General features: G+C 41.8%; 1 protein-coding gene and 1 long non-coding RNA gene across 12 annotated transcripts in view; one reads left to right on the forward strand and one right to left on the reverse strand.

The window, feature by feature from the left end:
• Positions 1 to 5,474, forward strand: part of CELF2 (CUGBP Elav-like family member 2) — an 821,985-nt gene extending 816,511 nt beyond the window's left edge. For all 11 annotated transcript variants that reach the window (XM_053225256.1, XM_053225248.1, XM_053225258.1 and 8 more), the window contains 2 exons: positions 2,835 to 3,006; positions 4,415 to 5,474. In XM_053225256.1, the coding sequence (XP_053081231.1) occupies positions 2,835 to 2,962 (128 nt within the window). In that variant the 3' untranslated portion in view covers positions 2,963 to 3,006; positions 4,415 to 5,474. The remainder of the gene's footprint in view (positions 1 to 2,834; positions 3,007 to 4,414) is intronic.
• LOC113603586 (uncharacterized) overlaps positions 1 to 12,454 on the reverse strand; it is a 94,926-nt gene that overhangs the window by 13,078 nt on the left and 69,394 nt on the right. The window contains exon 14 of the long non-coding RNA XR_008299902.1: positions 1,489 to 1,568. This is a non-coding gene — a long non-coding RNA (uncharacterized LOC113603586). The remainder of the gene's footprint in view (positions 1 to 1,488; positions 1,569 to 12,454) is intronic.

Consider the following 12,454-nt stretch of genomic DNA (forward strand, 5'->3'; position numbering starts at 1 on the left):
GCCCCAAGGTCTGAAGCCAGCTTTAGCAGATGGAAATACACTTAACAGACTGTAGTGTAGTTTAAGCTACCCTGATACAGAAGGGCACTACAGACCCTTTGCCACGGTTTCCAGGCCCTTCTGGGTCCAGTAGGATTCAGACACTGTGGCTTTGGGTAGCATGTCGTACTGGGAGGCTCCTGTTCAGCACCACATACACTCACACGAACCCTCACGAGAATGCACATCCCGTCACAGCAGGCCTGGGGCTACGCTGCCCACCACAGCTCCTTGAGCCCCGGGGCAGGCCGTGGAGGTATTTCACAGTCACATGAAATGCTGCTTGTGCTGAGATTCAGGAGCCAGAATTTGCAATGACAGGATCTGCAGGGACTGAATGAGTGGAGGAGCACAGGAGTTACAGGAATTCCGAGAATGCTGGAAAACTCAGGTCCTCGGTGGCTTGACCTCCTTCCTCAAGGAGCCCAGACCCTGCCTCCTGGGGCAGTGTTTCCTCCCTGAGAGAGTAAGGCCCGCTCTCTACTTGCTCTGATGTTTTATAGCAAAAGCACAGCATTCATTAAGTCTATTTCGTGTTTTACTTTTTGAACCCTTCTGGGCCCCCAAAGTGGTTTAGAGGCCAGAATGTTAAGAGTATATATTATTCACTTGACAAGTCGTGGCCCAGTTTAATAGAACATTTGCCTGAATCATTCCTCCAGTTTAGTAATTCACGTGGGCAGTAGCCGTACAAAACAAAGCGAAATAGATACAGACCAGTGGAAACGCAAATGAAAGTGAATGGTATCAACAAAAACAGCGAGGTGGGAGGGGTGGTACTCAAACTTAAGATCCTTCTCACTGGTAATGGGCAGCTCATCTAAAGACAGTGTTTCGGCTTCTAAAACCCCATTATCATATAACACCTTTCTAATTTCTGTGCTATCAACCAGCAAGGTCTGAAGCCTCTGTGTTTAGGGGAATTAGTATGGCAACCACTGAAAGTCACTGTTTTCACCCAACTGGAAAGGCTGTCAGCCTGAACTCAATACACTATGGCTTCTGCTACATAAACCCCCTTGTGATGGTTCGTGAGCGAGTGAAGTGGAAAGTAAGTGGTTACATAGGGGGTGAGTGTGCACTTGGGTAGCTTACCGTTAGGAGCTTCCCTGCACAAGGTTTTGATTTTTATACTCCTTGCTAAACAATGTCCTGGGCTTATCTGGAGATTGGAAAGGGATTGTGCTTCAGGGTCTGAATTTAAGAAAATATGTACAGCCTTGAAAAGAGATTATATCAGCCCACAAACTATTCAACCAGTGTGTAATCAACCTACGCCTATGAATATCAGCAGACCATTGTATGCAATGCTACGCACTGTTTTCAATTTTTGTCACAAGCTACAGCATCCCATACCTACGTTTCTCAGTGAGCCAGCCTAATGGTGGCGGGGAGAGGGGAGGCCAGAGTTGTCATAAGCTGGTACCCCATCCTTCCATGCTAACTAACCTCGTGGCCAGGTTTCGTTGTCCATTTCACCCTTGATCCGTTTCCATTCTTTAACTATCTTGCTGCTTCTGGATAAAGACCTAGAAGGAAAGGAGAAAATCATAGCAAAAATCTTGGATTCAAGATCACCCATACCAGGAATTAGATTTAGTCAAGAATCTATACCCCCATTTTGCAATACAGCCTGACTAGGAAAAGCTTTGCTGCATTACACCATATGCTCATTTTTATCAGCTGAGAACTCTGCTGAAGGTATATTTTATGTCCTTGTCTTCCTCCTCTAGTTTGTAAAGGAATTTTCTCTTTAGCTTTAGACTTTTAATAGTAGATCGTCGAAGAAGCCTAATACAGAACGTTCTTAACAGAGCGAAGATGCACTCCGTATAATGGCTTCCTTTCAACCCCAAGTAGGGACAGTACAAGCTCAACAGCTTTACACCAGCATTAACTAAAGAAAGTTTTGCGTGTATCCTGCCACCCCCACCCCCAGTGTCTGAACAAACCATATGATCAGAATTGTTTCTGGGTCTTTGCAGAGCATCACTGGTTCTTTGTCAGAAGCCTGCCCTCCCTGCCATTTTGGTGGTGAGTGTTGGTACAGAGAAAGATGCTAGGAAGTCTGTTAGGGTGGTTCTTATGCCCTGAGCTGTTCACTCTTAATATTCTTAGAGGTTGCAAGGCAGAGATTTCCAGTCTGTTGAATTCAGTGGAGCTTTGAAAATGGAAGTTGAGCTATGGAAAAAAGGCCCAGCATTTCCCTTGGATCCCTAGGTTCCTCCCAGAAATAACTCCACAATGTTAGAAACCAAGTATAAATTACTCCAGAGTTAATTCACTAACTGACCCCATCCGACAGAGGAACGGGTATGGGCTCTGTGGATACAGATGGAGAACTGGAATGAAAGTCAGGATCTTTGCAGGGCACCGTCACCAGCCCTGCCTTTAAACCTCACTGGGTTGGGACCTGTGAGCCTCTGGGGGGCCCTTTGAACCCTGGAGTATGTATCCCTGTGCTCCCATGAGCACCACTTCAGGGAACCCGGGGCTATCTCAAAAGGGTTCGGTAAACAAAAGAGGCCGGGAGTTGGAGATGTAGCTGTTCACAGACGGGTTTTGTTGCCGTGATGCATCAGCTTTTCTCCCTGCTTCTCAGTGGAGATTTCCGGTGCTGCCCATAAACACCGCGTGTCCGTACATGGCAGGCACACCGTGAGCTGAGTGGCGCAGCACGGAGCCCACAGGACGTGCACATCACCTACCACTTTCCGCTAACTCTCCAGCCACCCCGTGACGCCCTGCTCCCTCTCCATGTTGATTCCCACCCTCCTTCCCCTTGTGTTTTCCAGGTTTTGTTAGCTACGACAATCCGGTGTCTGCACAAGCTGCTATCCAGGCTATGAATGGCTTTCAGATTGGCATGAAACGCTTGAAGGTCCAGCTGAAGCGCTCCAAAAACGACAGCAAACCTTACTGATCCTAACCCCAGAGGCTCCCTGCTCTTATTTTAGCTTTCTTAGGGTAAGTCCCACAAGCCAGCCTGTTCTCAACAGGAAAGGCAGAGGAGGACCACATTGCCAACTTTTACCAAGAGAGACGGTTATTTTTACAATAAGGCCTCCATGTCCCCTTCCCACTCCCCCGTCCCCGTTCGCCATAATTAAAACTCGGGCTACCTTGTTTCTATTGAGTAAACTCCTCTTCCAGTTGTGCCACTGTATTCTCCTTTGTTTTGCAATTTGAATCTCCTTTTACCTTTGTTTTGTTTTCGTTTTTTGTTTCTTCGGTTTTGCTTTTGTTTTTTTTTGGTTTTTTTTGTTTTTTTTTTTAAGAAAAACACACATAAATAAATGACATCTTGAGAATTTAAAAGGCAAACAAAGGCTAATGTGCAATTCTAACTCTGAGACCCCTGGTGCCCCAGAGCACTGCCTGGAGAATTCACCCCTCCTCGTCCGCGCCCCCCCTCGAGGAGGGCGCCAACCGTTTAGAGGTTAAGGTGGTGGCATAGCGCAAGAGAGAAGCCAGGAGAAGCACTTAAAACAACACAAACGTCTTTCCACTACATTTGGTTCTGTTTCAACAAGTAGGATTTTATTTTAGGGTTCAAAGAAACATGACATTTATTGGTCAGATTATTACACTGGTTGTCTATTTCGTTGTTTTATTTTTAGTTTTTAGAAAGGATTAATGTAAAAAAAAAGATTTAGAGATCTGTTTCTTAAAGCTACAGGGTTTAAAAATAAAATAAAAATGAGTGAAAATACTTGATGTTTCTTGAAAGATAAATTTAATAATAAATAAATAATACATAAATACATAAATAAAAAAGAAAGCCACAGGCCTGTAAATTTTATTTGTAAAAAAAGCATTTCTATTTTTGTACAAAATTTTTACTGCCTCAGAAATAATGGAAGTTATTTATTGCCTATTGTTAACTTATTGGGTACCTAAAGAGCAGTTCTCTGTGCTAGCTAGATCCTTTTGAAGTAGTCTCTAGAGGAATCGTTCTAGGAATGGGCTTTTTTTCACCGTTGAACCCTAGGCCTACAGTTCATGCTTTATCCTCTCGTTGTTCGTATCTGTCTGATTATTTTGTTCGTAACTTCCATTATCTAGTTTACAGCTCAGTCGTCTGACTCTCCCCATATGTTACATCCGTTGAAACTGGATCCTCTCCCCTTGTCCCTTGCCAGCCCCCATCCCAAAACACCCAGAATCCATCCCCTCTCCTCCTCCGGATGGATTCTCTTGGGGTTCCATTGTGCTGTGGATAAAGACTGTAAGAAATGCAAATTACGCGAATGGCTCGTAGACTCCCTAATGACCTAAGATTTGCATTAGTTTTTCTCCTGCACCCTTAAGAGTGATTTTGTTGCTGCTGCGTAGATTCTGTGTAACTTTTTACTCTCCCTTGTTTTCTCCCTAGACATCTTCATGCCCGTTAGTTCACCGTTTGCCTAGCATGTCCCTGTGGCGTCTCAAAAAAAAGTTTCATCGTCCCGTCATTGTTTCTGATGTCTTTCTGACCTCACATCACATTTGGTTCTCCTACTGACCTTTGATCTAGTTTGACCTTTGAAATTTGCATGTGACCTCATCTAGCTATTGAATTCTGGGAAGTCAATGTGAAAAACATTGCTGCATTCATGCAAGACTGAAATTTATTATTAGACAAATTAATTATAGAAAAAACCTGTGGCAAAAACGTTTCTTTCTTATTTTTTTTTCTTTTCATAAAACAGACTTGAAAGTATTATACAGGGATTGGCATTCTTCCCGGTCACTGGTAACAATAGCAATATGTGTCCAGGGACACAGAATGTTGGTTTCTAACAGACTACTTCCAAAAACAGTTTGAGAAAAAAACTGTCTGATTTTAAGTCTCTAGAGGTCTGTAATAGTTTTTACATTTTTCAGGCAGTGTAAAGTTTTTTGATAAGGCCATTTTAGGTGGCTCACTTTCTCATTAAGATATATATATAGAACCACTTTTTGTAGATTAGTATAAGAAAAATATTTACCCTGTTTTGGGGCAAATGCTACCTATTTGTGTCACCTTTTGCTGAACTGACTCACAGTTAGACAATCCATGGTTTAATGCACATGAAATTACCTATATTTTATACTGTTTCAATGTACAGGAGAAAGGTTACTGTAAACTGTGTTACGTTGGTGCTTCTGTGAATTAAGTTGTGGCTTCATCATGAGTCTTACGGTCTTAATGTTCTCTGTTGATAAGACAAGTTTAGAATTGGTTTACTTAAAGAATTTCAAAAAAAAATGTTTGCTTAAAAAAAAATTTCATGTGAGGGGAAAAAAAAAAAAAAAACCTATTCCAGAATAAGTTTTGTGTTGGCTTGTAAAGCATTGATGTCATTTTTTTTTTATTGTGGACTATTTAGATGTGTTTGTGTTCAGCAAAATGTGATTTTTTTTTTCTTTTAAAGAAAAAAAGTGAAAATATATAGTGCCAAATTCCAAAGGTACTTCCTTCCTAGAGCTTCAGTGTGTTTCTTGTGAGAAGTAATTTGATAACATGGGTATTTTATTATGTGTTTTGTATAAATCCCTAATATTTAAAAAACAAAAAACAAAAAAAAAGAGGTTAAAAAGTTTGTTAACTTGCTATCCTGTGGTCTTGTTGCCTGAAATTGTTATTGTTTGTTATTTCTCTATGATGTTTTTTGTAAGACATTGTATAAGTGCCCATGTCTCACTTTTTTAACCGCTCTGCACATCAATGCTGTGACGGCAACCTCACAATGTATTTTCTTCATAATATATGGAAACCTCTAAGGTGAGAAAGTTTTGAACTTTTAACCCTTTCTACCCAGAGCTATCTGGAATGTGGGTAACTTTTTATACTGTCATCATTTTTCTTTGTTCCGGGGTGTTTCTAATTTGGATCCCCCCAGATACATCTTTTTTTGTTTTTGTTTTTGTCTTTCCTACTTTTTTTATCCATTGGTTGAGACCCAAAAGAAGAAAACTCTGCAAGGCAAATCTGAAGGAAAAAGAATATACTTTAACCCTCTCTGATTTTTTTTACCCTACACCATTTTTTTGTTGTCGTTTTGATTATTTCTCATCATTAAAAAAAAAAAATCAGTATGCTCCTGAATATTCCTTCTCTGGTTTTCATTAAAAAGTTTATTGGCTAAACCTTCTAAAGGGGGATGGATGGTAGGTAGATTCAGCACTTACATTAACCTTAACTCATGTATGCTTTTGAGATCAGGTTCAGGGGTCTGTTCTAGTGCAGAATATTTTCATTCTCCTTCCAATTAAGCGACTTTGTGTTGAGGTAGTATTTTGAGGAATTTTTGTTTCTTACATGCTTAAAAAGTTAATGATGTTTCTCATCAGCCGTTGTGCTGAGCATTCTCTGATCCCAGCAGATACCTCTGATTAAGCAAGGTGTCTGGGGTTAGAAGCTGATAGCCCTTTCCCTTTGGGTTAACTTTATTAACTGAAATCATGTACAAGGGACTGACCACGGAAGTAAAACTCTGATCTTTATCACAGTTACTGACCAAATACCTAGTACCAGGTCCTCCTGCCACTTTGTCAAGTGTCATAGTACTTGGACTTCGACTTCACGTTGAACAGCTCTCTCTGGCTGTCTTGACAAACCCCTAGGTCATCCCTCAAGCCTCAACACAAACTCCCGCCTTCTTGAAAGAGGCCCTGGAAGCTTCTTAGTCTCTAAAGGAGTTCAGAAACTGCTGGCTCCCTTTCCTTCCTCCTTTTTCCCACTCACCACTCTGCTTGGTTTCATGTGGATGGGATAGCCCTGGGATGGAAAGGACTAGCCTCTAATGATGCAAAAAAACAAAAACAAAACCACAAACTCAAAACAAGTTTCCTTCTTCCAGCACATGCACTTACAACGAAACGATCTGTATTATCCTCACACGTGTTTACTACTGCTGGGGCCTTCCTTCATCCTTTGAGGGCTATTTTGTACTTCCTGCAGCAATCAGCTTAATACCAGAAGTTACCGCACGTGTCTCTCACATACAGCACAGGGTGGCTTGTGGATGCACAGAACACAAGAGAACACCATCTGAGTTTCAGACTGTCCTCTCCTTTCACCCGCCTGCATCTCCCCAAGAGGAGCCTGAGTGCCGGTGACGGTGACCGCAGGCTCAAGACGGGCACTTCGCATTGGGTGTCTCTTCTTTTGCAGGCAGCCAAACATTGAAGGGCAAAGTTTGGGGGTTTCTCTTGTTTTGGTTTTTTGTTTTTGGGGTTTTTTTGCATGTTGGCATTGTTCTTAAAGCTAACCCTCAGAGACAAACTGTCCTTTTACTCACTTTATCTTTTAATATAAAAAGGAAAAAGCTGCAAGGGTGCAAAGGGCCTGTGCCAGAAGAAAAAACACACAGGAAACTGTTTTGTTTTTTTTTTTTAAATCAAGTGTAGAGAATAGTCGTTTTTAAACTAAATTCGAGAATTGTGAGAAAATGGCCGTCCTCAAAGGCGTAACAAGTTCATCTTTCTTTCACCATAGGGGTTACAGTTCTTTGGCTTGTGCTACTCTGGACTCATTTTACCGTTTGTTTTTATTATCTTAAGTGCTAATTAACAAGAAATAAAATTTTAAAAAAACCTGTAGTTTCATTACCTTTTTGAATAATGTCATACAAAAAATGTATTTGTGTTTTTTTGTGCTGTGAGAATTGTTGTTTGTAGATTAATAATATCATTTTGTTTAGAATTACAAAATAGTTTTTAAATATTGTCTGAGAAAAGCCAAAGTTAATGCAACCTAGTGGAAACTGTAAGACCATTTGAGTATTGTTTGTTTTATTGATGCATTTGGATTTTGTTGTTTGATGGAATTTGAGCCAAAAAAAAAAAAAAAATACGCAGGCTTTCCTATTTCTACAACTGATTGTACTTACGCATTTTGTACCAGTGGAACTTTTTATACTGGAGATTAAAAAAAAAATGGAAATTTTTGTGGCTTACTCTAGTGGGCCCCCTGACAATGACTGATTTCAAGTTTGATTTCTGGTTGATAGAAAGAAAGTTGCTTTTCTTTTGAGAATTAAAAACTTTGGCTTGATTTCTTTTTTCCCTTTGCTTATATCTAGCATTAGAATTTTGTCTTAAAATACAGCGGTAAGTTTCACTTTTTATTCTGTATTGTGCAGTTACACAATAAGGTAATTAGATTTAGAAGTACTCAGTCACTTTAAGTGGATAAATGTATTAGTTACAACTTTAGGGGTTTGCTTTTTTGCTGTTTAGATCAAAGTTTTTTCTGATTCTTCTGTCCTCATTGTGAACATAACCGTGTAGTTGAAACAGTCAAACTTATTTTTGTAACGTATGTTATTGTGTGATGCAGTTTTTTGCTTCTGTCTCCAATATTAAACCATTTTCCTAATACTTGTTTCTCTCTCTGCGTGTTGTATTGTTGGTAGTCATTCTGTGTTGGTGATGCATCTACACACCTCACTGTTTCACGTATCTGTTTTTTTTCTCTATGTTGTGTAAAAAGATACAGTCGATTCCACCTAAGTGAATATCTGATTTGGGGAAAGAGAAAACCACACACCAGCCACCTCCGATTTATGTACAACAAACAGCCCATTTTAACCACTGCTTCCAAGACCGCCACTACTTAACTGCTATCTTTCACCTAAATAACTGCCTCCGGTGTCGGATTTGCCAAGACCTTTCCCGGTCTTGTGAGCACAGTGTTACATTTCACCCTCTGTCCTCTCGCCCTGTCCCCCTCACGGGTGCGTGTACGCGGCGGCTCCTAACACTCCCTCACAACCGCTCTGCTGCATCACCTTAAGAAACGTCCCAGCAGCAGAGCCCGGGCTCCTCCCACCTCCCCACAAGGCTAAAGGCACGTGGGTGCAAAGCCTGCTTAGAAACTAATCACGTATTTTAAAGAGGTGAGCTCTAAGGGAAGAACCAACCAACCGACCTGGTGAACAGAAGATGGGAAAAGGGTTCAACTTAAGTTCATGCGTTGCTATTAATCACTACCTACTTATAGCAAGGTAATTTATTTTTAAGAGCTAACTGAATCCAGGGGCAGCTTTCATTATTAAAAATATCAGAAAACAAAGGAAATCCTTCCAAGTGCTCAATCTAGAAGCTCTCCTCGGAGATGGGAGGGGAAGGAGGTAAAGGTTCTCATGCTCACATCTTCATAATCTATCATCCATCTCCAAATGAAAGCCAGGAATGCCATATGCATCCACACACTCCCTCCTGAACGAACATCTGTTTTTTAAAACCTTGTCCCCCACTATCACCCCAACCCGTTACCAAAAACACGAACGAAAAAAAACTCTTCCTCGTAGGCCCTCTGAAACTGAAGCTCCAAGCCCCTCTCCCTTTTCTGCCCATCTCTTAAGCTCAGGAATCTGACCGCTCTCCAAGTGCTCTTAAAAGATTCCACTGATGTTTGCTCCCTCTGTCTTAGCTCTCCTACCAGCCTTTCAGACGCACAAACTCTGTCTGACTCAGGCCACCCGGCACCGGGCAGCGTTCCTCTGGCTGCCAGTGAGGTTTTCCCTGCAGGTGCTCAAGCCCTTCACCCTCTGGTTTCGGCGGCCCCTCTGCCCCCTAGGTTGCCTTTCCTAGTTGGCTCCACGACAGAGGGGCCCGGGGAGGCGGAGGAAAGGAGGCCCTTTCCCCCCATAGGCCGAACACCTCGGTGAAGTGACTTCTGCCAGCTCCAAACCTGCACGGACAGGAGCTGACTTCCAGCCAATACTTCCGCTTTAAATCTCACACTTCATGAGACTGCCTGAGAACCCACCGCTTACCTCAGTGGGGCAAGATGGCTAAGGGTGTGTTTTGTTTTCTTTTGTTGATGGGGGAGGGAGGGAGAAGGGGGTAAGGAGGGTGATTAATTCTTTCCGAGATGCAAGTGTTTCTTTTTAAAATCTGTAAGTAATACAACTATATATATATCCACCATTTGGCACAAGGCAAAATACTCATGCTAAGTAAAAGAAGGGGAAGACAAAGCCAGTTTCTTTTGTTGTTGTTTTAGAAAAACAACACAAACAGGAATTCTCCAAAGAAGGGAACAAAACTGCTAGTTCCCTGAAGTGCTCATGATTGTACAGCTGGTCCCTGCTTGAATTCATACTTCTCATTTTGATTCTGTAAAACACCACTGCAGCGTCCGTTAGCGAGGTGTATCTGTTTGCCACACACGGCCACCTTGGGAAACTACAGAACTGCCAACATTTACCACGCTGACGGCAGCCACACACGTCTGCCTGGCCCACAGCACTTAGAACAGTCCGTGGGCTGGGACTCTTAGCTGGCAGGCTAGGAAACACAGTGAACATAAATGTACTGTGAATCGTTCCTGATAAGTGAATAAAACATTGTGACCAAACAATCAGCTTATTCACTTATCAGGAATCGACTGTTCTGCTAATTCGCTGTTTTGTTTTTCATCTCTGTTGTAGCTCACTATTTTTGCTGTGTTCTGTTTTCTCCTCTCATGCTTGGGCAGAATCACTGGGAATACTATCTTCATGTGACCATAAAACGTTTATATCGAGTGAAATGATATCTTAACAAAATCTATGCACTTGCTATCAGGAACACAATACTGGATGTGTCTTATATATATTGAACTATATAGTACTCGATTTCTTAAATAAAGCTTAAGAAAGGACTCTGTTGTGTGTAAAGTTAATGTGATTATTTTTCAAGGCAGTGTTTCTAAGGGGTATCTTTGTTCTTTTAAGTCTTGAGTGATACAGGATATTTTTCATTAAAATTATATCACTGGCTTTATGACTTACTATTCAATAAATTTTCTTTGGAAACAAAATGGAGTGGGGGGAAGTTCTTCCGAGTACATTTTAGCAGATGTCTATCTGGAAAACCATCCCCTTACTGGTGACCATGGCAAATCTCTACCCAGGGCACGATGGGTGGCAGAAGAGAGCAATCCCTTCACTGCCAAAGACCCCTGGAAAGCATCTAGAACTGGCCCTACACAGAAAACCCAAGTGCCTTTCTGAACGTGATCTCTTCAGGCCCAGAAGAAAGGGGACAGAAAAGAAAGATCCGAGAATAATGCTGGTTTGCGTCAATGCTTTCCCAAAATGCTGTGACTCTAAAAACTATACCCTGCCGGAGAGCAATGGCAGTTCTATTCAGGACTGCAAAATGAGAGCGAGCAAGAGAGGGCGTTTGATCATTCAGGATGAGAAGGGTAACATTTCAAAGCGATATGTGAGAGAGACATCTTATGACAGCTGCAAAGCTTAAATGGGAGTCCTGCTGCTTGGCCCCTTGAAGAAATACTTTTGAAATTTTTCCTACAGGCCACAAGTCTGAACAGAATGGAGCGTTCTCTTGGATTTTTTTGCTTTGGGGTTTTATGTTACATTTGTTTTTCTTGATTAATGTTTGATTCTAAGAAGAACTCCTAAACTTCTACTTGAAAAATGGCACAGGCATCCTAATCCCTTATAAAACAAATCTTTGTAATCCCTGATAATGAGGGACAGAGACAGCATGGCTAATGAAAATCCACAGACAATCCAAAATTCTTCTTCCAGTCTCTGCCTCCTCCCACATCCTACTCATCAATTTGTCACAAAAACAAAAACAAAAACTTCTAGTGAAAGCGAAGGATCAGAGAAATCGCCAAGGGTAGTAAAATCAAAGGGTCTAGACAGACTGTGCTTGCTGGAGCCATGGAGTTTGGGTTAGGGGAAAGAAGTTCTGTTTAAAAAAAAAAATTTTTTTTAACATTTTGAGAACCATAGTTCTAAATGACCTGGGTTCAAGTGTTGAACAGGTGCTTACACACGGAGGTACCCTAGGAAGTACTTTTTTCAAAGTCTTGCCCTGAGCATCAGTCACATATCTAGGAAGCATCTTTTTTTTTTTAAAGAGAACCTATCCAAGGCGATCACGGGTAGGAGAGCTCTGAGGCTCCGTCAGGAAAGAAGGAAAACCAGCGCGTGCCCTCTCCCTCTCAGCCCCAGTTCAGTGGTCCCCCCACTACTGACTCGCCACCCCGGGCCTACGTGCTGGGAGACCTGGCTCAGAATGAGGCTCGCGGGTCCGTCAGGCGGGAGGTGCTTCAGGGGAAAGCTACACTTTTTCTTACCTTTCTCTACGGGGCGGGATGTTTTTGAAAATGAAAAATGAATGCATAAATCTATACATATGAAATATATAAATGTAAAAGACTGGTCACTTATAGTTAAAGCCCCAAATAAGCATCCCCACTTCTGAGACAGAATGAACTTTCTTACGTGAAGCTGGCGTTAAAGGTACGCAACACTCTTAGGAGCATTCTCTGGTGAGCCACGCTGCCTCAGTTGGGATGCCAGCTCTACCACTAATTATCCACGGAATCTCTCTGTGCCTTACCCTCATTAGCAAAACAGGGATGAAAAAGTACCTTCCACGTGGGCTTCTTGTGAGGATTCATTAAGCCAACACACAGAAAACA

The sequence above is a fragment of the Acinonyx jubatus genome, chromosome B4 (assembly GCF_027475565.1).
Source record: "Acinonyx jubatus isolate Ajub_Pintada_27869175 chromosome B4, VMU_Ajub_asm_v1.0, whole genome shotgun sequence".
Classification (NCBI taxonomy): Eukaryota; Metazoa; Chordata; class Mammalia; order Carnivora; family Felidae; genus Acinonyx; species Acinonyx jubatus.